We start from the raw sequence: 20,515 nt of genomic DNA, 5'->3' as shown, positions 1-20,515 counted from the left end.
CTGCGAGAGTGGCTGGCAGGGAGCCTGAAAGGGACCATAACTTGCATACACTTTTCTGGTGGTGAGGGTTTGTCTATCCATCACCTTTGGGGGGCCACTGCGCCCCGTGAGGGTGAGTCCCTCCCCAAGGCCTGCCATCAGAACATGAAGACAGACAGGGAGCAGTAGGCTGTGTGTAAGTGAGCCCAGTGGGGGCCTCAATGCTGCTGGACCACAAAGAAGGCTGTGACCCCTCCCCTTGCTCCACCTCCTCTGGAATGATCTTAGTGTCCTCTTAGCCATCCCCTTCCAGGCAAGAAGCGCTGCAGGCCCAGGCTTTCTGCCTTTTCTTCCCTAGCCCCTGCTCAGGGACCCCACCAGGGCCTCAGACGCTAGAAGCGTCTCCTTGGAGCTGCAGCCTGAGCCCCAGACAGCAGGGGGCGCTCCACTCAATGTGATTCCTCTCCCTAGCAGTGACCCAGAGTTGGGAGTAGGCAGTAGGTAGTGGGAACGGCTCTGCTGGGTGAGGCACTCCCAAAGCCCTGGAAGCAGACGGAGTGGACTAAACACACTCTCTAAATGACTATGGGTTGTGAGGGTTGGTGGGACCAGGGCCTGGGCTCAGAGCAGTGAAGAACAGACCAGGGTCACATAGCAGTAAGTGGCAGGGCTGGGACTTGAACCCAGGCCTCTCTAAGCCTCAGTTTTCTTATCTCTAAAATGGGTGTAATAGCAGCTGTTTGTCCGAGCAAATGTCCAGGCCCCAGCCCAGCAGTAGGAACTGGGAAGTGTTCAGTAAATGGACTGGAACGTTCATGGTGGGTCTCGGCAGGGGGTGGGAACCCCTTCTGGCCGCACCATCACGCCCGGAGACTATGGCCTGAGACCCTGCCCCTGGCACGCAATACACACACTCTTGCAACTGAGGCCTCAGACCAGGGGGCAGTTTGAGAAGAGGTGGGCCACTCTGCCCGGCAGGCCCCAGGCCCAAAAGGTGAGGTGAGCAGGGCTGGGCCAGAGTGCGCCTCACAAGCCATAGGCCTCATCTGTCCAGGTGGCCAGAGGACTTGTCACCCAGCTCTGGGCCTCAGGACCCCAAACCTTCCAGTTCAGACAGCTATTCCAATACGTTTCAGCCAGTGAGCTGGCTCCAAAGACCCCACAGAAATTCATAAAGGGTGATAAGGCCCCACGTCCTGCCACACCCTGCAGGCCTTGGCACTGGCTGGAAACCGCTTCTCTGATCCAACCGCGCATTTTAGAGTTTTGCAAGAAGGGACACCTCAGCCTAGAGGCGGGATGGCATGCCTCCCCCAGGGCTCCCGAGTTCAGGGCAGAGAAAAAAAGAATTTCAACTGCAGGGAGAAAGAATCGCTGGCGTTCCCCAAAGATGGCGCGGACGGCCAGAAACTCCCAGTGCCCCAAACTCTACTGCGCCCACACCTACCCTCCCAGGAGGGGCTGACGAGAAAGCACTTGCGGAGATGGAGATGCCTGGACATCCAGCTCCTGGAAGCAGAGGGACGTTGCCGTCCGCGGGGCCTGTCGCCCCACTGCATTCCTCAGTGCCCCCAGGGCCACAGTCTCCCGCCTCCACTAGCCCTCTTCATCTCTCTCTCCTCCAGAGCAGCAGACACGTAGCCCCTCAGAACACGCCTGGTGGCTTCCGAAGAAACAGCCCATTCCCAGGGAGGGTTAGTCATCCACTGTCCTTGGCGTGGTGTTTACAGAGCAAGCTTCTTCTTCCCCAACATACAGTGGGCTGAGGAGCAGGTGATCCTGGGGTCCCTTCCGGCCCTGACCTCAGCCAAGCCTGACCCTGGGGTTCCTTCCAGCCCTGACCCAGGCTGAGTCTGGCCCTAAGGTCCCTACTGGCCCTGACCCCAGCTGAGTGTAGCCCTGAGGTCCATTTCAGCCCTGACCAGGGCCAAGCATGATCCTGGGGTTCCTTTTGGCCCTGACCCTGAGTCTGATTCTGGGGTCCCTTCTGGCCCTGACCCCAGCGGAGTATGACCTTGGGGTCCCTTCTGGCCCTCACCTCAGCCAAGCCTGACCCTGGGGTCCCTTCTGGCCCTGACCCCAGCTAAGTCTACTTTCATGACAAATCTAGCTTGGGCAGCCATGCCAGGAGAGGGCCTGCTGGAATTTCATGGCAGAAAGTGAGAAGCGATCAGGGCTGGGCCAGGTATCCCTAGGCGACTGGGGCACCTGGGTAACACCAGCCGCACCCACCTTTGGCCTAGCCAGGCCTACTCCTCCAGCCCCAGGGTAGCCGTCACTTCCTCCAGGAAGCCTCCCTATGGCCCATGCTGGGTTCCGAGCTCCCCAGCCCCACACACCGCTGCTCTGGACACTATGCGCCATGAGTGCCTCATGTTCACTTGTCCCCACGCTGGATTGCGAGCCCCTAGCCAGGACAGGGCATTGCTCACATGCACACCCAGCTCCAGGTGCCAGGCTCCCAGGAGCCGCTCGATAACTGCTCATTAATTCTGTGAATAAACCATCTGCAGTTGTGGGGGGCCTTGGGTGCCTCAGCCCTGCTGCCCAGCCCGGGGTCTGACCTGTGGTGACAGAGCCTGGCATTTCAGAGTGTGGCTCTGAGCCCAGACTGCCGAGGGTCCGGGTCCTCTGTTATGTTACTGACTAGCTGTGAGCCTTGGACAAGTCCCTTGAACCCTGTGCCCTGTAAGCCCAGAAGAGTAACAGCAGCCAAGGCTGAGGTCTTGGAGCCTGCTGGCCTGTCCCTGTGCACATCTGTACAGGTGCTCAGGATACCTGGGTCCTCCTTCCTTCCCAATCAAGCCCCGGGCACTGAGGCAAAGGTCCTTTGTGCTTTATTGTGTGGCAAGGGCCCTCTAGGGGCCTGTGTCTTAGCGTTACTGTGGGTGCTGGGACCAGCCCTGCCCCCATTGACTGCTCCGGCCTGCCCAGCTCCCGGCCCCTTGAGGGTAGATATGCTGGGCCAGGGCCGGGCTGCCTGTCCAGGAAGACTAGCTGTGGCTCAGTCCTGGGATCTGGGCTCCTGGGAGGTGGGAAAGGACAGGGCACAGAGGGAGATCCCCTCAGTCTGCAGCAGCCCGTGCCCTGGGCCCAGCCCTGGGGACCCAGCCTGCTGGGTGGGGCTGGGCCTGGCCAGATTCTAGAAGGTGCCAGCCTCGTGAGCCCGGGTTAGGGCAACGTGCTGCAGCCGGCTCCTCCTCCCGCTGCAGCCGGCTCCTCCTCCCGCGTAGTCCGTCTCCGTTTGCGTGGCCTGTCTGCCCGGCCGCCCGGGGCAGGGTCACCTGGGCCCGGCACAGCCATAGGGGTGCCGCAGCAGCAGGCTGTGGTGGCTGGGCAGCACGTGGGTGTGGTAGTGCTCCACCAGGCTGCCCACGCTCTCGAACAGGACCTCGCCCTCCAGGTAGAACTTGGAGTCCTGTGGGGTGGAGGGTGGCGGGTCAGGGGGGCCTCCCTCCCCGCCGGTGCCCCATCTGTACCCCGGGGCCGGTGGCAGTTACAACAGTGCAGCCAGGCCTGCTCTTGGCACCCCGAGTGACCTCCATGTCTGAGTACCCTACCAAGCCTGTGCGCCCCAAGCCCCCACTTCACCCCCTCCCCTATCCAGGGAACCCCTGGAAAAGTCTGTAAATAAACGCAAGGTCTGGGGACGATCACCCTGTCCCCTCCAGGGTCCACTGGGAACAATGCTAGGCCAGGAGAGGAGGGAGGCTGAGGTGACAGGGGAGGGGTGGGGGAAGATAGGAGACAGGTGGGAGAGAGGCGGGGGGAGGGGGTGAAGGAGGGGTGGGGTGGTGTCCTGGAGATGCCTGCCCGGCCCACCCCCCACCCCATCCCGTCAGGGACTCCCCTGCCTCCAGCACCACCCCTGGCTGAGCCCCAGGCCAGGTTGATCCCACCCGGGGCGCTCAGGCCGGGGGCCCACTTACCTTCTCAAAGATGCGGTAGTTCCTCACTTTGCTGGCGGTTTCGTCCCACACTACCAGTACCTGAGGGGGGGCAGAGAATGAGGATGGCTCAGCTGAGAGGCAGTGGGACCTCAGGGGACAGGCCCAGGGGAGCAGGGGCATAGGGGCGGGGGAGGGGAGAGGGGGTCACCAGACACACGGACAGCAGGGACAGACAGGCAGCCTCTCCCCCTGGGGCTCCTCTGGCCCCAAATGGCTTCTGATGAGAATCGAATAACAGTAGCAGGTCCACACCATAACCATCCCTGATGCACATGGGGAAACTAAGGCTCAGTGAAGTCAGGGCAGAGGCAGAGCAGGTCGAGGACTTCCTGCCGTCCCCACTGCCCCCCTACAGCCTCCCCTTAAAGGGCTACGACCCCCCACCAGAGTCCTTTTACCCCCGCCAGCACCTCCCTTCCACTCAAGCCCTTGCTGGGAGGTGGCCAGTGGCCCTCAATCTGCAGATGCTGTTTTGTTCCTGAGAAGAGACTGGGGGGTCTGCTGGGCAGAGTCCCCGGAGACAGGTTGGGTTGAGATGACAAAAGAGGCCGCGTGAGGAAGTGATACATAAACTGTGAAGTCCCAGGCTCATGAGGCGCAGCAGTCTCTGGGGACCACTGCTCAGCAGGTGACCGCCACGCACCTGCCCAAGGCACCTACCTTCCCAGACTTGGTGGAGGAGTTCCGAATGCAGTAGAGACCATTCTGCGGCTCTCCCCGGCTTGTGGCTTTGAACAACCTGAAACACAAGAGCCACGTTGAGCGGTCACCGTCCTCTGACAGCTTTCTGGGGAACCCCCAAACCCACTCCGTGACACGAACTTTTCTCTTCTGGCTCTTTGTTTCTTTTTGCCATTTTAACCATTTTTAAGCATGCAATCCAGTTATTACTGTTGTTGGGTGCCATCAAGTCGATTTCGACTCACAGCGGCCCCATGTGACAGAACGGCCCCACAGGGTTTACAGGCGGTAGTCTTTACGGGAGCAGATCGCCAGGTCTTTCTCCCTAGGAGCAGCTGGGTGGTTTGACCTACCAATCCTTCAGTTCACAGCTGAGTGTTTAACCATTGAGCCACCAGTACAATTCTGTGACATTAATTACATACACCACACACTGCAGCCATCTCTACAAAACTTCATCAACTCAGACACTCTGTGCCCACTAAGGAATAACTCCGCTTTCCCTCTTCCCCCTGGCCCCTGGTAACCTCTAATCTAATTTTGTCTCTAAGCATTTGCCTATCCTGGACACTTTATGTACGTGGAATCGTACGCTATTTGTCCTGTTGTGTCTGATTTATGTAACTCAGCATGGCGTTCTCAGGGCTCATCCATGTCATAGCATGTATCAGGAGTTCATTCTTCTTTGGAGCTGAGTAATATTCCATTATATGTGTCCCATTATATTATATGTATACGAGGAGCCCTGGAGGCCCAACAGGTAAGTACTTGGCAGTTAACCGAAAGGCTGGCTGTTCAAACCCACTAGCAGCTCCATGGAGAAAAGACTTGGCAATCTGCTCCCATGGAGATTACAGCCTAGAAAACCCTATGGGGCAGTTCTCCTCTGTCACATAGGTTGCTATGAATCTAAGATCGACTTGATGGCACCCAACAACAACATTAAAGTATGTACATGCCACATGTTGTGTATCCGTTCCTCTGCTGTTGGACACTTGGGTTGTTCCAACCTATTGACTCTTGTGAAAAGTGCTGCAGTGAAAATAACATACAGGTGTCCGTTGCAGTCCCTGCTTCCAACTCCTGGGGATACAGCTAGGAGCGGAATTGCTGGGTCACGTGGTAACTCTGTTTGCCTTGTTGAGGAGTTTCTCCTCTTGGCCTTCCAAGAGGGCAGGCTGCCGTGCAGACTGGGCAGGCCTGTGCACAGCTCTGGGCCGGGCCCTTGGGAGTGACTGGGAGCCGGGATTCTTGCTGCACTCAGGGCTGGCTACTTACGCCAGCAACTGCCCAGCACCAATGCAAGAGAGGCGGACAGAGACACAGGAAGACAACAGGGGACCTGGTACCCTGTCCGCGCCCAAAACAAGGCTTTGGGGAAAGAAGGAGCTTGAGCTGACCTTTCCACTTCGAAGGATTCCGTTGTGTTGATGAAGACCGAGTTGGGCAGCGGCACCTGGAGAGAGGCCGAAGGTGGTCAGCGGCCACCCCACGCCCACCCCCACTGCCTGCTGGCCTATGCCGGGGCCCAGGGCTTTGCACGGTGCCCCATCCCTCCCTCAGCTGCACACCCCTGGGGGCTCCTGGCTTGGGATGGCTAGCTGGGGTCCCTCTCAGCCCACGTGCGTGCCTGCCCGGTGGGATCTGTACTCTCACTCAGCCTTACCTTCTCATAGCCTTCATCTGAGTCCTCCTGGCCAACGTCTGCCTGCAAGCAATGCCGGGGCTTTTCAAAGGAGAAGTTCTTAAAACTCTGTCCATCTGGGGGCGATCGCCTGGGAGAGGATAGGGAAAGGAAGGAGAGACCCCAATGTGGTCAGACATGGATGACCACCCTCTGCCCCCTCTCCCCTTGCCCTCCTGCTGGCAGTGGAAGCCAGCACCTTCCAACGGACATGCCACGCTCAGCATCAGTGGAGTCCATGGGGTCAGGCTACTGCAGCCCCAGGGCTGTAAAATGCCCACAATAACAGAGCTCCTGGGAAGGACCCTTGCTGACCACCCTGGGTGACCAGAATCGCCTGAGGCCTGGAGGCCTGAGTTGGGGGCAGGGCTGCTATTGGCCAGGGGACCCTAGGGGCCTGAGCTCTGGGGATGCCACACGTGGACTACTGTCCTGGATGCTGTGGGGGAGAGCATCTGCCAGGCTTTGGAACCTTGGCCCAGGCACAACCCTCTACATGTATATGGAGCAGGTCAAACCTACGAGCTGACCCCAAGAGACACACCCTCGTGTGTCTAAGGGGAGTCTCCTTGGCCAAACCTCCTGGTCTTCAGGAAGGATTAATTGAGACCACGGGTGGCCAGAGGACCCTGAGGCTGTGTTCACATGGGCTGCAGGCAGTGGGTGAGGGCCACGCCCGGGACGCTCAGTGTCGGCGCATGCTGTTCTGCAATGCACGGACTCACATGGGCTCCAAATTCAGCTCTCGGCACGTGAGCGGCTGCCAAGGGGCTGAGCCTTTGAGACCCTCATGAAACAGAACCACGAGTGTGACAGCAGACTCTCCTGGGCACCTCTCAAAATGGGCAGCAGGGAATTTGAAGAAGCCAGCAAGGCCCCAGGGTTGGAAGGTCACCATGGTCAGAGGCACTGGGTGCGTCAGGTTAGCATGGCCATGTGAGGCTCATGCCTGTAATCCTATGCCCCCCACCGTGCCAGGTGGGGTACTCAGCCCACCGCAGGTTCCGGACACCTTTGACCATGAGCCCTGGGGGTGGATGGACCTGAGGGATTGGGATACACTGGTCTCTAGGACGTGCCTTCTGCTGCCTGATCAGGAGCCCCGCTCCTGGGACTGCCCATCCAGTAAAACCGAAAGCATTTCCATTAGGGCTCGGGGTGAGACAAAGGCTGTCCACATTGCAGCGATCTCCCCATCAGGAAGGGATCAGAGGCAGCTGGGTCTCCCCAGAGGCAGGAGGAGACACACCCCAAGCCCCAGGCAAGGCAGGAAAGGCCCGGTGCTGGGTCTGGACTGGAGGCTAGAGGAGGCATGCCAGCTTGGGGTGGCTCCCGTCCCCACATCACTGGTCCCAGGGCAGGCAGTCAGACCTGCAGGGACCTCCACTGACCCTACAGGGTCCTCAGACAACACAGCAGGGCTCCAGGGGTCTGTGTCCCCAAAGCCACATTGACCACTGCCTCCCAGGGCCAGCCCCCCAGAGGACTGGCTGTCGTCAGGGGCCAGGTTGGATAGGAGGTGCCCCACCCCCCCAGGTCTGGATCAGAGGCCCCCCCACACCCTGGGCCTGGATCAGAGGCCCCCTCCACATCCTGGGCCGGTATCAGAGGCCCCCCACACACACCCTAGGTCTGGATCAGAGGCCCCCTGTACCCCAGGTCTGGCGCAGGGTCGGCCACTCGACCTAGGCAGGGCAGAGCATTCAAAGAACCTGGCTTTCTACCCGAGACCACAATGACCACTGCCACCCAGGGCAGCCACCAGTGCCAGGCCTAGTCCCCACTGGACTGGATGTTATTCAGGGGCCAGGTTGGATCATAGGCCCTCTCATACCCCTGCGTTTAGATCAGAGGCCCCCTATACCCCCCAATCTTGATCAGGGCTCCTCTCTATACCTTGGCTCTGTATCAGGGGCCCCCTGCACCCCCAGGTCTGGATCAGGGGCCCCCTGCACTCCCAGGTCTGGATCAGGGCCCGTCTCTGCATCTCGGGTCTGGACCAGGGGTCCCCTACACCCCCAGGTCTGGATCAGAGCTCCTCTCTGTACCTCAGGTCTGGATCAGAGCCCCTCTCTGCACCTCAGGTCTGACTCAGAGGCCCCTGGTACCCCCAGTTCTAAATCAGAGGCCCCTTACAGCCCCAGGTCTAGATCAGAGGCCCCTTGTACCCCCAGGGCTGGCAGAGGGGAGACCACTCGACCTAGGAAGGGCAGAGAAGTCAAGGAACCTGGCCTTCTACCTTGGGCCCCAGCCACCCAGCACTCAATCATGGGCTGCGAGTGTGAGGACGGTCACGTCAGGCAGGGGTCCCAGTGGATGGGGGGGGCACCAGTGTGTTGCAGACTTACTGGAGGTGGGGCAGCGGCAGCTTCTCTGGCCTGGGCAAAATCTCAGGCTGGGCTGGGGCCTCAGGTGGTGGCAGCTTCAGGGCGTGAGGTTTGGGGGCCACAGGGGGTACAAAGAGTCCAGGCTTGGCTACTTCCCTCTGGGTGGCCGCCTCAGCCATCTTCAGAAACTTGGGCTTGCTGGGCGGCACGGGTGGGGGTTCAGGCATGGGTGGCCCCCGGGGGGACAGGTGGAAGCACTTGAGCTTGTCACAGTTCCTGGTGGCAGTGGCGGCCACAGCGGCAGAGATGGCACTGGTCCCGTGGGCAGGGGTCCAGGGCTTCTTACTGGGGCAGGTGCTCTCCCAGAAGCAAGGGGGCTTCCGGAGGCTGGGTGTGGCAAGCAGGCTACCCAGTGGGGGGTCACTAGACCTTCGGGAGCTGGCAGGTACCCTGGGGCCAGGCTCAACCAGCCTCAATGGTGGGTCCCTCTTGGCGTCCTCAGGTGTCAGGCCCACATCTGGGAGGCCATGCTTAGGGGGTGGGGGTGGCAGCAGGGGTCCTGGACCCTTGGAGGTGAAGGAGTGGGCGCGGGGCACCTCGGAGAAGACCGGCTTCTTGGATGTGGGCACTGGGGGTGGCGGGTAGGTGGGTGGGTGGATCAGGGCATCTGCAGATAGAGGAGACCCAGACTAGTAAACAGAGGCCACCTGCCCAGAGGCTAGGCCAGCATGCCTTCTGCAAGGCCCCCCTGGCCCTTGACCTGCTCCAGCCACTCCCGGGCCCTGCCCACGCCCACCCTCCACAGACCAGCCAAGTGCCCCGGCAGGGGCCTTCGGAGACTCCAGGGGTGGAGCTGAGAGAAGAGAAGAGGCCAGGGGTGTCTGAGGGTTTGGCCTGAGTGAGGGAAAGGAGGGGTGTCCAAAGCGGGCAGGGGGAGGGCTAGGGCAGGGCAGCTAGGGAGGGAGACAGGGAGTCTGTATGTGTGCCTGACAAGCTCCAGACATTGTAAGACACTCCGGGGGTGTGGAAGGTGTCGAGTGGACTGTTGGGGCACAAACCCAGAGCTCAGGGGTGCGGTTCCCGCCGGCAACGTGCACCGGAGCCCACAGCATAGGGATGACACTTTGTCACCAGCGGTGCAGAGGAGGGAGTGCGCGACCGGGGAATGAAGAGGGGCAGCACAGTGAGGCAGGAGGGGGCCCCCATGAGCATGGGGTGGCCTGGAGCAGAGAGGACCAAGCACTGGGTGGGAGGGTGCCCAGGCCAGGTGCCACTCACGGGAAGCTGAGCATTGGATGTGGCCTGGGGGAGGGGTCACTTGGGACCGCGACAAGAGTGGTTTTGGGGAGGTGGGGAGAAAGCTGCCTGGAGTGGTAGGCTGGAGGGAGGGGAGAGCCTGGGCTGATCGGGTCTGCAGGCAGCGCCAGGACACAGAGATCACGGCCATGAGCCTGAGGGTGCCATCTGCATATCCACCCACACGGGCTCCAGCGGGAGTAGGTAGACACTCAGATCTCCCCAGGGCTGGGGGCCAAGCTAACAGGCTGAGACAGAGACGTGGGGCGAGGGGGCGATGAGGTGGGGGTATGGACCCCGCATGGGAAAGGGGGGACCTGAGGTTGGGCTGCGGGGCAGACAGAGAAGGTCCAGGGGCTGGAGGATTGTGGGTGCTGAGGCCCCAGGAAGGAGCCAGGAAGAGGGGCGGGGTGGGTGGAGGGTGGAGAGGGGGAAGCATTGGAGGAAGAGGCCGAGGAAGGCAGGGGTGGGGATAGAAGGAGCAGTCAAGAAACTGTGAGATCAGCAGGAAGAGAGGAGGCTGAGGAGAGGCCGGGGCTGCAGGCCCCACGAAGAAGGGGGGCTGGAGAGATGAGGGGTTGGGGGCCCAGGCAGGATCATTACCATGAAGGAAAGGCTGAAGAGATGAGGGGCTGGGGGGACCAGGGAGGGTCATCAGCACAAAGAAGGGGAGGGCTAGAGAGAGCCCTGGGCTGCGGGGCCTGGGGAGGGCGATTACCAGGAAGAAGGAGAGCCAGAGAGATGACGGGAGGCTGGGCGGGGAGAGCCCAGGAGGGTCATTGCTATGAAGGGGAGGGCTGGAGAGATAAGGGGTTGGCGGGGCCCAAGGAGGGTCATCACCATGAAGAAGGGGGACTGGAGAGATGAGGGGTAGGGGGGCCCAATGAAGGTCATTACCATGAAGAAGGGGAGGGCTGGAGAGAGGCGGGCACTGCAGGGCCCGGGGAGGGCAGAGGTCTGTAACCCAAGGGGCAGGACAAAGGAGGGATGACGGCAGGACTGAGGCACAGGAGGGCCTGGGCCCTGTGCTGCCCAGTCCAAACCCCTGACTGCATGGTGGCCCGCCTCCCTTGCTGGGCTATGAGCTTTGGGGGTGAGAACAGGGGCCAGGACCCTATGTGGCAGGCTGGCCCCCAATTAGGGCTCCACAGTGAGCTGTTGACCAGACGGAAACGGGTCCCGTGTGGACCCCTGCCTCCTCAGTGCCCTCCTTCCCCTGCCTCAGCCCCAGGCTGCCCCAGCCCAGCCATCAAGTATGGGCCCACCCACACCCTATCAGCACCTTCTGCACCCTGCTCACCATCCCAGCTGGGATAACTGCAGGACCCTTCGAATACCTGGGCCACAGCAGGGAAACTGAGGCCCAGGAGGCACACAGGTCTGGCCTAAGACCACTCAGTCTAGAGCAGCATGCGGCCAGCACCCCCAGCCTGGGGGGAGGCTCTCTTCCCACTGGGCACTCCCTGGCCCACCCACGTGCCCTAGCCCACCTACCCTCGGGCTTCCCAGGTTCGGGGGAGTCAGGCTCCATGTATGAGTCATCCTCGTCATCATGCTCGTAGTCTGTGTGGGGGCAGAGAGGTCAGACCCAGCCCCAGGCCCAGCTGCAGTGAGGACAGGGCAGCAGGGCAGCCCACAGTCGGACCCGGCCCCCGGCCCAGCTGTGGCAAGGACAGGGCAACGGGGCAGCAAGCTGGCCCACGGTCAGACCCAGCCCCAGGCCCAGCTGCAGCAAGGGGTGGCAGGGCAGCAGGGGGGCCCACTGAGCCCAGGACATGGGCAGGTCCAGCTGAGCCTCAGAACAATGCTCCACCCGGGGGGCCGAGAGTCAGGGCAGCATGAGGGTGAGGAAAAGGTGGGAGGATTTGAACCCAGTAGCCAGGAGGGCACTCTCACTCTGCCAAAGGGACCAGCAGAGAAGATAGCCAAATGCGCCCTCTCCCCACTGTGGCAGCCTGAGAGGAGGCTGGGTCTGGACAGCAGTGGGGTGGCAACAGCGCTAACCTTCATTGTCTGTGGGGTATGGAGAGAGGGTGATGTCCACGGGCCGCTCCACCGCGCCATAGAAGCTGTCAGTGTCCGAGCTGGAGTCACTGAGCACGGGGGCAGAGGGGCAGCAAGCATGAGGCAGGGGCGGTCCCTTGGCCACACACACACACAGAGACGTGGACAGACACATAGACACACACAACACACACACAGGCACACAAGCACACACACAGATACCCAGATATATACGGACACATACGGACAGACACACGGACACATAGAGAGGCATGCAGATACATGTGCCCACACACGCACATTCAGACAGACATAGACATGTGGACACGCACAACACTCATGCACACACACAAATACACAGAGACAAGGACAGCAGACACCTGGACACGAACTGACACACAGACACACAGACACAAACAGGCTGGTGTACGCACCCACACACACACTTGCACCCATGGTCTGGCTGCCACCTCCAGAAAAACCTTTTCTCAGGGGATTCTGGGCCAAGCTCCCAGGCTGGGAGGCAGCTCACATGTCCCATCCCAGGTGCCCCAGTGACAGGCCTGGGAGCCCCAACCTCTTACCGCCTGCCCCACCCAAGGCCCACCTGGTGTCCACGGGCAGCTCCTTCTTCTCGTGGAAGTGGCCGATCTCCCTGCGCAGCAGGGCCATCCAGCTCTGTGGGTCACCAGGGCCACAGTGGGCATGGTGCCCCAGGCAAGCCTCACGGTCCACCTCCCCTTCCCCTGACTGCCCAGGCTGGCCTGCAGTGACTACCCAGGCTGGGGGCCCAAGGCCCTGGCTGGGTCAAGCCCCACCATATGACCTGGGCTCAGCCGGGTCCCTCAGGCCTGGCAAAGGGCCTCTATCAGCCCCCAGGCACCTCTGCTCCCTGCCGGGGCCCTGGTACCACCCCACAGCCCCCAGCACCTTGCGCTCGTCCTCAGAGGAGGCTGAGAAGAACCACGTTCGGTGCTTCTTGCTGATGTGGATGACCTTAAAGGGGAAGACGTTGTGGGACGTGGTCTCTTCAACCGCTCGCATCACCCTGTAGGCACACGCCAACAGTCACCACCTGGTCCACGCGGGCCGACCACTAGAGCCCACCATCCCCACCCAGTGACAGCCCCCAGCCTGTGGACAGGGCTTGGACCCACGCCATGCCCAAAACACACGGGCAGATCTGCTCCGGGCTGGGGTCTAGAGCCTTCTGGCCGAGGGACGCACACAGGCAGGGGCAGTGGGCATACAGAGAGGCCCTGGGCTCTCAGAAGGCTGCGTGCAAGCAGGTGCATGCAGGGCCCTCTGCTGCTGCTGCCCACCAATGCCACTGCTGACCATCTTTGCAGGGACGCCGTCCTTGCACCTCCAGCCTTGGCTGGGCCCCGGCAGCTGTTGGGGCTGCATGAGGCTTCATGGTGACCTTTGCCCAGCCCCCGCTGCCCGGCAGCACCTCAGGCACGTTTCAGGGAAGCCCGTGACTCATGTCTGCTCTGCAGGCTGCTCCCTGCCCGGATGTGGGGTTTTCAGAGAAATGAGAATGATTACCATAGGGGTGGCCCTCCAGGAACCTGGACAGGGGAGGCTGTTCTGGACCATTGGGGGCCTAGAAGAGCCCCTCAGGCCTAGCTAGTCCTGCTGGGCTGGGCAATGCCCTGGGGTCGTGTTCACAGCGTGGCTGGCACCCACTAGAGGCCAGAGGGCAGTGTGTTTGGGGAAAGTAATGAGCCTCACCAGTGGCCTCAGAGGCAGACCTCTCTGTGCCTGCCCTGATACCCACAGGGGCCCCGGAGCCTGGTCCTGCTTTGGCCACTGCCTCAGGTGCTCCACCAAGGATGTGACCAGGTATAATTCAAGGCCCTAGAGTCTCACCCTGAGGATCCTGGTCCCGCCCTACCACCTAGTGACCCTGAGCTCGTTGGTGCCTATTTCTCATAGGCAGTGGGACTGGTCCATCACAGTGGGTGGAGGGGCACAGACTAATGCAGTAGGGTGCAGGGCCCGGGGTGGGGGGACAATACCCAGGACCATAGCGCCCAGGGAGCCACCACTTAGGCTGTGCTCCGTGGAACCCCCAAAGCCACGGGGTGGACACCGTGTGAGCTACCGGGCCCACATGCACCGTCCCACCCCATGCAAAGTGCCACAGGCCCCTGATAGCGTAGGACAACTGACCAGGGATGGGGTCTGGCCCACAGCAGGTGCGGGGCCCCAGAGCACCAGGGTCAGGGCCAAGGGAAGCCTGGGTTCCTGGCTCCTTGGAAGGAAGCTGTGGAGGGTGAGGGGCAGGGAGGCGAGGGACGAGAAGCAGAGCCACTGGGCCGTGTGGACTCTGGAGAGCAGGCTGCCCCAGCCCTTGGGCCTGTCTATGAGGCCACAGGAAGCCTCCAGCTGGGCCCTGATCTCAGCAGAGGATGTGGACAAGGGGCCTCAAGAGTGAAGTCTGAGGGGCAATAGGAGGGGCTGGGGGCAGGGCGTAGAGGCAGCGAAGGAAGTAGCAGCCGTGGGACTCGGCCCACAGGGAATGAAGACAGAGGCCATCTCCGGAGGCCTAGACTCTCCTGGGTGGGAATGGGGGCTGGGCCCAGCTGGCGGGGCCGTGGGGGCAGCGGGCAGAGTGGGTGCTCACCGGTTATAGCCGCTCAGTGAGAAGGCGCCCTGCGGGGAGGCTGACGTGCTGCTCTTGAAGTAGTAGATACACCGTTTGTGGACGATGACAAAACGCAGGGGCCCTGTGGATGGCGGGCGGAGGGGTACTGAGCGCCAGACCTCCACCTCGATCCCACAGGATGGAAGGTAGGGGAGTGGTCCGGCATGGAGCTCTCCCCATGGTCTACTGCGGGCCCAGTGCAGACAACTTCATGGCCATCCGCAGGGAAGGGGGTAGCTTGGGCTTGGTGGAGCCACCAGGGGCCCCAGGGACAAAGCCCGGGAGGCTAGCTTGAGGGAGGCAGAGCCACAGCCAGATGAGCCCACAGCAGAGGGAAGCCTGGCTGGGGGGCTACAGGTCTGCTGGGTGTCTGCCTCCCCTGAGGCCGGTGGAGCAAGAGCAGGGGCAAGGGGCAGTGCCAGGGCCCAGAAAGCGGGCCAGCCAGCCACTGTGTGAGCTGACCCCCAGGTTGGACAGCTATGTTGAGAAGTCCCACACTCTGCTGCCCATCCCTGGGCAGGCCTTCTGAGGCCCAGGGAAGGTCAGTTTCTGCCCTCCTCGGGGTGAGGCTCCTGGTCCAAAGGGGAGTTCAGCCACTGGTACCCACAATGGGACCAAACAGCCCAGCCTATGGCCACTTGGCCAGGCAGCTCAGGAACAGGGAGACAGGGGGCAGTGCTGGGCACAGGCGAGGGGCACCTGTGGCCAGTCAGGGGGATGAGCCAGGCCCTGGGACTCTTTGGCCTTCAGCTGTCTGGCAGCTGGGCATCTCCCAAGCCTGGAGGCTTCCTCTCCCGGTCTACTGTCCCAGGGGCCTGAGCAAGAGCCCCGTGCAGCTCTGGTGGTCCATCACTCAGCTGCGGGCTTGGCTTGTTACATGGCTTCACTGTGAACTGACAGACTCACTCATTGAACTGAGTAAGGCAAGCACCCCTTCCAGGGACCAGACCTGCCAAGCCACCCTGAGGTCCCCAGCTCTGGACAGCAGGTCAGTACTGAGCCCCCCAGGGCCTGTCCCATCTATTTACCGAGATACACCCCCAGGGCTCTCTCCAAAGTCCTGTGGGATGCGGAGGCCAACCCCAGGTCCCCCAGGAGCTGCAGGCCACCAGAGAGGGGAAGGAAACTCCAGAGGGAGGGCCCACAACACACCAGCTAAGGAAGTTCAGGCTCAGAGAGGGTGGTCACTTGTCCAAGGAGGCCCAGCTCTGCTCCTCACCTCCCAGCAGGCTCTGTCTAGGATTCTAGACAGTGCTTCCCCACTCCCACCCAGGGACTCACATTTGAGCAGCTGCAGCTGGGTGCCCCCCTTTTTGTGCAGGTAGCCAGCCTTGGTTACACCCCCAGGCATGGTTAGCAAGTTCTGGGCACCGATGGCCTTCATGGGCACAGGCCAGTACGTCTCCTCTGCCGCCATGAAGCTGCAACACAGGGGAAGGGGACCCAGTTCAGCCAGGGGTGGGGACAGGACAGCTTAGCCAGGGGCACGCAGGAGGGCACTGCCAAGATCCCAGAGATGGCACAGAGGGCTAGGCAGCGAGGGGTGAAGAAACCCCAGGCCTGGGGTGGGATAGGAAAGGGAAGCAGGGCCACCCCACCCCTTCCATCAGCCCCACTGAGGCCACGCACTCGACCCCCAGGAATCCTGGGAGCTAGGTGTGTCCCTTCACTGCACTTAGCACACACCTACTGCACACCTGCTGCACTCAAGGCCCCTGCTGACACAGCCCTGGTCAGTCAGGCCCTAGCCCCTTAACCACTTAGAGTCTGAGTGCCAATTAAGCCTATAAGGGGTCTGCCTCAGAAAGGAAGTCAAGGAGGGCTTCTTGGAGGAGGTGGCACTGGTGCTGCAACCTGAAACCAAAAACCCAAACCCACTGTCTAGTCAGTTCCAACTCATGGCAACCTCATGTGTTACAGAGAACTGAGCTCCACGGGGGTTTTCTCGGCTGTCATCTTTACGGAAGCAGATTACCGGACCTTTCTCCTAAGGTGTGCTGAGTGTGTTTGAACCACCAAACTTTTAGTTGGTAGCCAGGAACAAAGGTGAGGGCAAACCGTTTGCGGCACCCAGGGTCCTTGGGAAGGAGTTAGAGAGGTGCAGGGGCTGTGGCAGGTTCCCAGCACCCTCCCCACCAGCCCTGAGTGAGCAGGGCACAGGTGAGGAGCACTTCACCATCCACCCCACCTGCCCCTAGCTAGCTGCCATCAGCCCGTTCTTGAGGTCCGGAGACCAGGAAGCAAGGGAAGTGTGTAGCCAAGAGCTCCCATGGTCTGGGCTCTCATTCTGGGTTCTCTAGTATCTCTAGGCCTCAGTTACCAGGGCTGTAAAGTGGAAATACCTGCCTCCAAGGTAGGTGGGAGACAGAGGCAGCAGGAGCTTGGCAGGCAGCATACCCTGTCAGCAGTGGCCGGGACAATCTGTGTCCCCATCAGCCTCGAGCACCACTCACCTTCCCTGCCCAAGCCCAGAGGGGATTACACGGGCACGGTCACCGTTGCTCCAGAATGCGCTGACCTCCTCGGGGCTGACTGCCCTGCCCCAAAGGCCCCAACACTTCAGGCCATGGCATCAGGTCCTGCCCCTTTCTCCAGTTCTAGCCAAGCTCCAGCCACTCTCCCTGAAACTTGTCAGGCTGTCTCACACTTCCGGCCTCAGCCTCTGCCCGGAATGAACTCCACCCTTTCCCACCTGGCAAGCTCCTACTCATCCTTCAAGACCCAGATTAAGAGTCTCTTCTTCCAAGAGGCATTCCCAAATGCCCAGTTGCATTCCGGACCTCCCCACCCCAAGGTGCCTCTGAACAGCACCCTTCCGCCCAACCCTATTGTCTGTGCCTGGGGGTGGCCCTGCCCCCGCCTCATCCTGGGCTGGCTCCCTGCTGGGACCACACTGGAGTTGGATGGGACAGGCAAGTGGCCAGTGTTCTATTGAGCCTGGCGGTGGCCGGAGCTACGGTCAGCCCCAGGGGCCCAGTCTGGATTGAGACTCTTGTCACTACGCCTCCCCTCAAAAAAAAAAAAAAAAAAAAAAATCCCACACACAAAGAGAACCCTACTACTCTGAGCAAGCCAGCAACCTCTGACAAACGTGCGGCAGAGGTGTCACTGCCTTCCAGGGCCGCCAAGGACCCGGGCTGCCTCTGAGCCCCGAGGCAGAGCCACTCCCGACCCCCACCCAAACCCCTGGGGGTTGGGGGTCGTATAGTCCCGGCAGAGGCTCGGGAACAAAGGCGCGGTCACACTCCCGCGGCTGCCGACCCAGGCTGGGGACAGGGCCCCCGAAGGGCAGGGAGGGAGGGAGGTAACGGCGACCCGCGTACGCCCCGTAGACCCCCCGAGCGCCCGCCCAGCCGCGCCCGCCTTTGTTCCCGCAGGAAGAGGATGGGCGCAGAGCAGCGCGCCGCCTCGGGCCGCGGGGCCGGAGCTCAGGGGCCAGGGTCCGGGTCCAGGGTCCCGGCTCAGGCCCGGGGTCCCGGGTCCGGGGTCCCGGGTCGGGTCTGGGCTTGGTACTCACGGTGTCCACGCGGCAGGCAGGGCGGCCGTCGGCTTCCGGGGGGTGGCCCGCGCCCGCCGTCCCTGCGCGCAGGCACACTGCCCGGGGCCGGGCCCCCGCGCGGCCGCCTCGTCCCGGGCACCGCCCGCCTCCCGCCGGGCCCAGCTCCGCGGCCGGGGCCCCGCGCCCTCCATGCCGCCGGCCGGGCTCTGCGCCCCGCGGCTCCGCCCCTCGCGCGGGCGGGCCTGCGGCCAGGTGAGCCCAGGCCCGCCCCCCTCACGTCACCGCGCCTGCGGCCCCAAGGGCCTCGGTTTCCCCCGTCTGCGGCACTGACAGGGAGAGGGGCCGGAAGGGGCTGTCACGTTTTTGCCGCCTGGAGTCAAGAAGTACATCCGCGAGGACCTGGGAGCCGAGCTGAAAGATACAGATGATGCCCTTGGCCGGGCAGACGGAGAGCCTGGTCTCCATCCCACCCAGCCCCTTGCTGGCCAGCACCCTTGGCAAAGAGGCCTTTCGTCCTCAGTCTACACCTCTGTAAAATGGAGTTGGTGGCAATGCCTGCCTCCCATGGCTGTGGTGGGGTTTAAGTGGTCTGGCTGGCCAAGTGCCCCCACCAGGCTGCCATGAAGTCAGACCCCCAGGCAGGTCTGCCAGTCCCCGGACCTCCCTGGGCCTGCCACTTTGCCTACCAGACCCCATTGGGCTCCACTCCTAGAGGCCCCTAAGGAGTCAGAGGTCTGGGCCTTGGGAGCTCCCACCTGCTTGGGCATATGTGGGCACCTCTCCCAGCAGACAAGTCCCTCAGGCTGGCCAGAGCCTGGTGAAGGCCTTGCTGACCTTGCAGGAACCCTCCTGCTCTGCGCCCACCTGTGTACAGGCTGCCACGGATAGGGACCACCTGCAGCAGAGGGCAGCAGGAGCCCCAGATGGGCCCTCAAGCCTTGGTGGTAGCTCTGACCACTTGTACTGGGTAGAGGTTTGGAGGCCTCCCCCTCAGGCCAGCTCTCAGCCCCTTCCTAGTGCAGTCTTCTCGCCCCAAGGCTCCATCCCACCTGCTCCCAGTGCTCTCCCCCTGCCCTCCCCTGGAGTCATACAGAGCCCTCAGGCCACCTCCTTGACCAGCCACCCTGCCCCTCTCTGCTGCTTCTGGGCAGTCACTCACCACTTCCTTTCCTCAGGCCTCTCCCCGACTCAGCTCTCTTTCCCTCCATCACCCTCCACCAAGCTCATTCTCCAACACACACACCAGTCCCATCACTGGCGCCTTCCTCGTGGACTCTCCTCCTGCCCGCCCCCCCCCCACTGTGTGCCTGTGCCAGCCAGACCCCAAGGCTCCCTAGTCCCCACATCCGCTAAGCTCCCACCTCCAGGTCTTTGTCCACTATTTCCACTTCCTGGAGTTGAAACTGAGCTAACAGCCCTACAATCCTTCACAGACTCTTCTAGAAAACGACTCATTCTGTGAAGCTGGTATTACCCTGCTACCAAAAGCAGACAGACACCACAAGAAAAGAAAGCTACAGACCAATATCCCTTAGGAAGACAGATGCGAAAATCCTCAACAAAATACTAGCAAAACCAAATCCAGCAACGTATAAAAAGAATTTGACGCTATGATCAAGTGGGATTTATTTGTCCCAGGAATGCAAGGTTGGTTTAATGTCCAAAATCAATTAATGTAGTATACCGTATCAATAAAGACAAAAACCAACATGATCATCTCAACAGATTCAGAAAAAACATTTGACAAAATTCAATAATCCTTCATAATAAAAAGACTCAACAAACCAGGAATGAAAGGTAACTTCCTCAACCTAGGTGGTACAAACGGCTAAGCACCTGACTACTCACCAAGATGTTGGTGGTTTGAACCCGCTCAGAGGTGCCTCAGAAGAATGGCCTGGCAATCTGCTTCTGAAAGATCATGGCCTTGAAAACACTATGGAGCTCAGTTCTACTCGGACACACCTGGGGTTGCCATGAGTCGGAATTGACTTGGTGGCAACTGTTTTTGTTTGTTTCCTTAATCTGATAAAGGATATCTATAAAATGTTTTAAAATCAGGAAAGACGTAGGTCATGGTTGTATCCTTTTACTATACTCGTTCAGTCTGTACGCTGAGCAAATAATCCGAGAAGCTGGACTATATGAAGAAGAATAGGGCATCAGGATTGGAGGAAGACTCATTAACAACGTCTGTTATGCAGATGACACAAGGTTCCTTGCTGAAAGTGAAGAGGACTTGAAGCACTTACTGATGAAGACCAAAGACCACAGCCTTCAGTGTGGATTACACCTCAACATAAAGAAAACAAAAATCCTCACAACCGGACCAATGAGCAACATCATGATAAACCAAGAAAAGATTAAAGTTGTCAAGGATTTCATTTTACTTGAATCCACAATCAACACCCATGGAAGCAGCACTTAAGAAATCAGGAAATCAAA

At 60.8% G+C, this 20,515-nt stretch overlaps 1 protein-coding gene across 4 annotated transcripts in view; it reads right to left on the bottom strand.

Moving 5' to 3' along the window:
* Positions 1-2,794: 2,794 nt before the first annotated feature.
* The window catches only part of SH3BP2 (SH3 domain binding protein 2), a 45,998-nt gene continuing 28,277 nt past the window's right edge, over positions 2,795-20,515 (bottom strand). For 2 of the 4 annotated variants that reach the window (XM_049886617.1, XM_049886616.1), the window contains 12 exons: positions 15,853-15,992; positions 14,551-14,653; positions 12,852-12,969; positions 12,529-12,599; positions 11,922-12,010; positions 11,412-11,480; positions 8,643-9,288; positions 6,277-6,385; positions 6,011-6,066; positions 4,590-4,668; positions 3,909-3,968; positions 2,795-3,397 (listed from right to left, as the gene is read on the bottom strand). In XM_049886617.1, the coding sequence (XP_049742574.1) occupies positions 3,260-3,397; positions 3,909-3,968; positions 4,590-4,668; positions 6,011-6,066; positions 6,277-6,385; positions 8,643-9,288; positions 11,412-11,480; positions 11,922-12,010; positions 12,529-12,599; positions 12,852-12,969; positions 14,551-14,653; positions 15,853-15,988 (1,674 nt within the window). In that variant the 5' untranslated portion in view covers positions 15,989-15,992 and the 3' untranslated portion in view covers positions 2,795-3,259. Of the gene's footprint in view, positions 3,398-3,908; positions 3,969-4,589; positions 4,669-6,010; positions 6,067-6,276; positions 6,386-8,642; positions 9,289-11,411; positions 11,481-11,921; positions 12,011-12,528; positions 12,600-12,851; positions 12,970-14,550; positions 14,654-15,852; positions 15,993-17,024; positions 17,568-18,088; positions 19,105-20,515 lie in introns of those variants that run through there. The other 2 variants (XM_049886615.1, XM_049886618.1) reach the window with 2 other exon arrangements.

The sequence above is a fragment of the Elephas maximus genome, chromosome 5 (assembly GCF_024166365.1).
Source record: "Elephas maximus indicus isolate mEleMax1 chromosome 5, mEleMax1 primary haplotype, whole genome shotgun sequence".
NCBI lineage: Eukaryota > Metazoa > Chordata > Mammalia > Proboscidea > Elephantidae > Elephas > Elephas maximus.
This window is presented reverse-complemented; position numbering and strand designations above follow the sequence as displayed.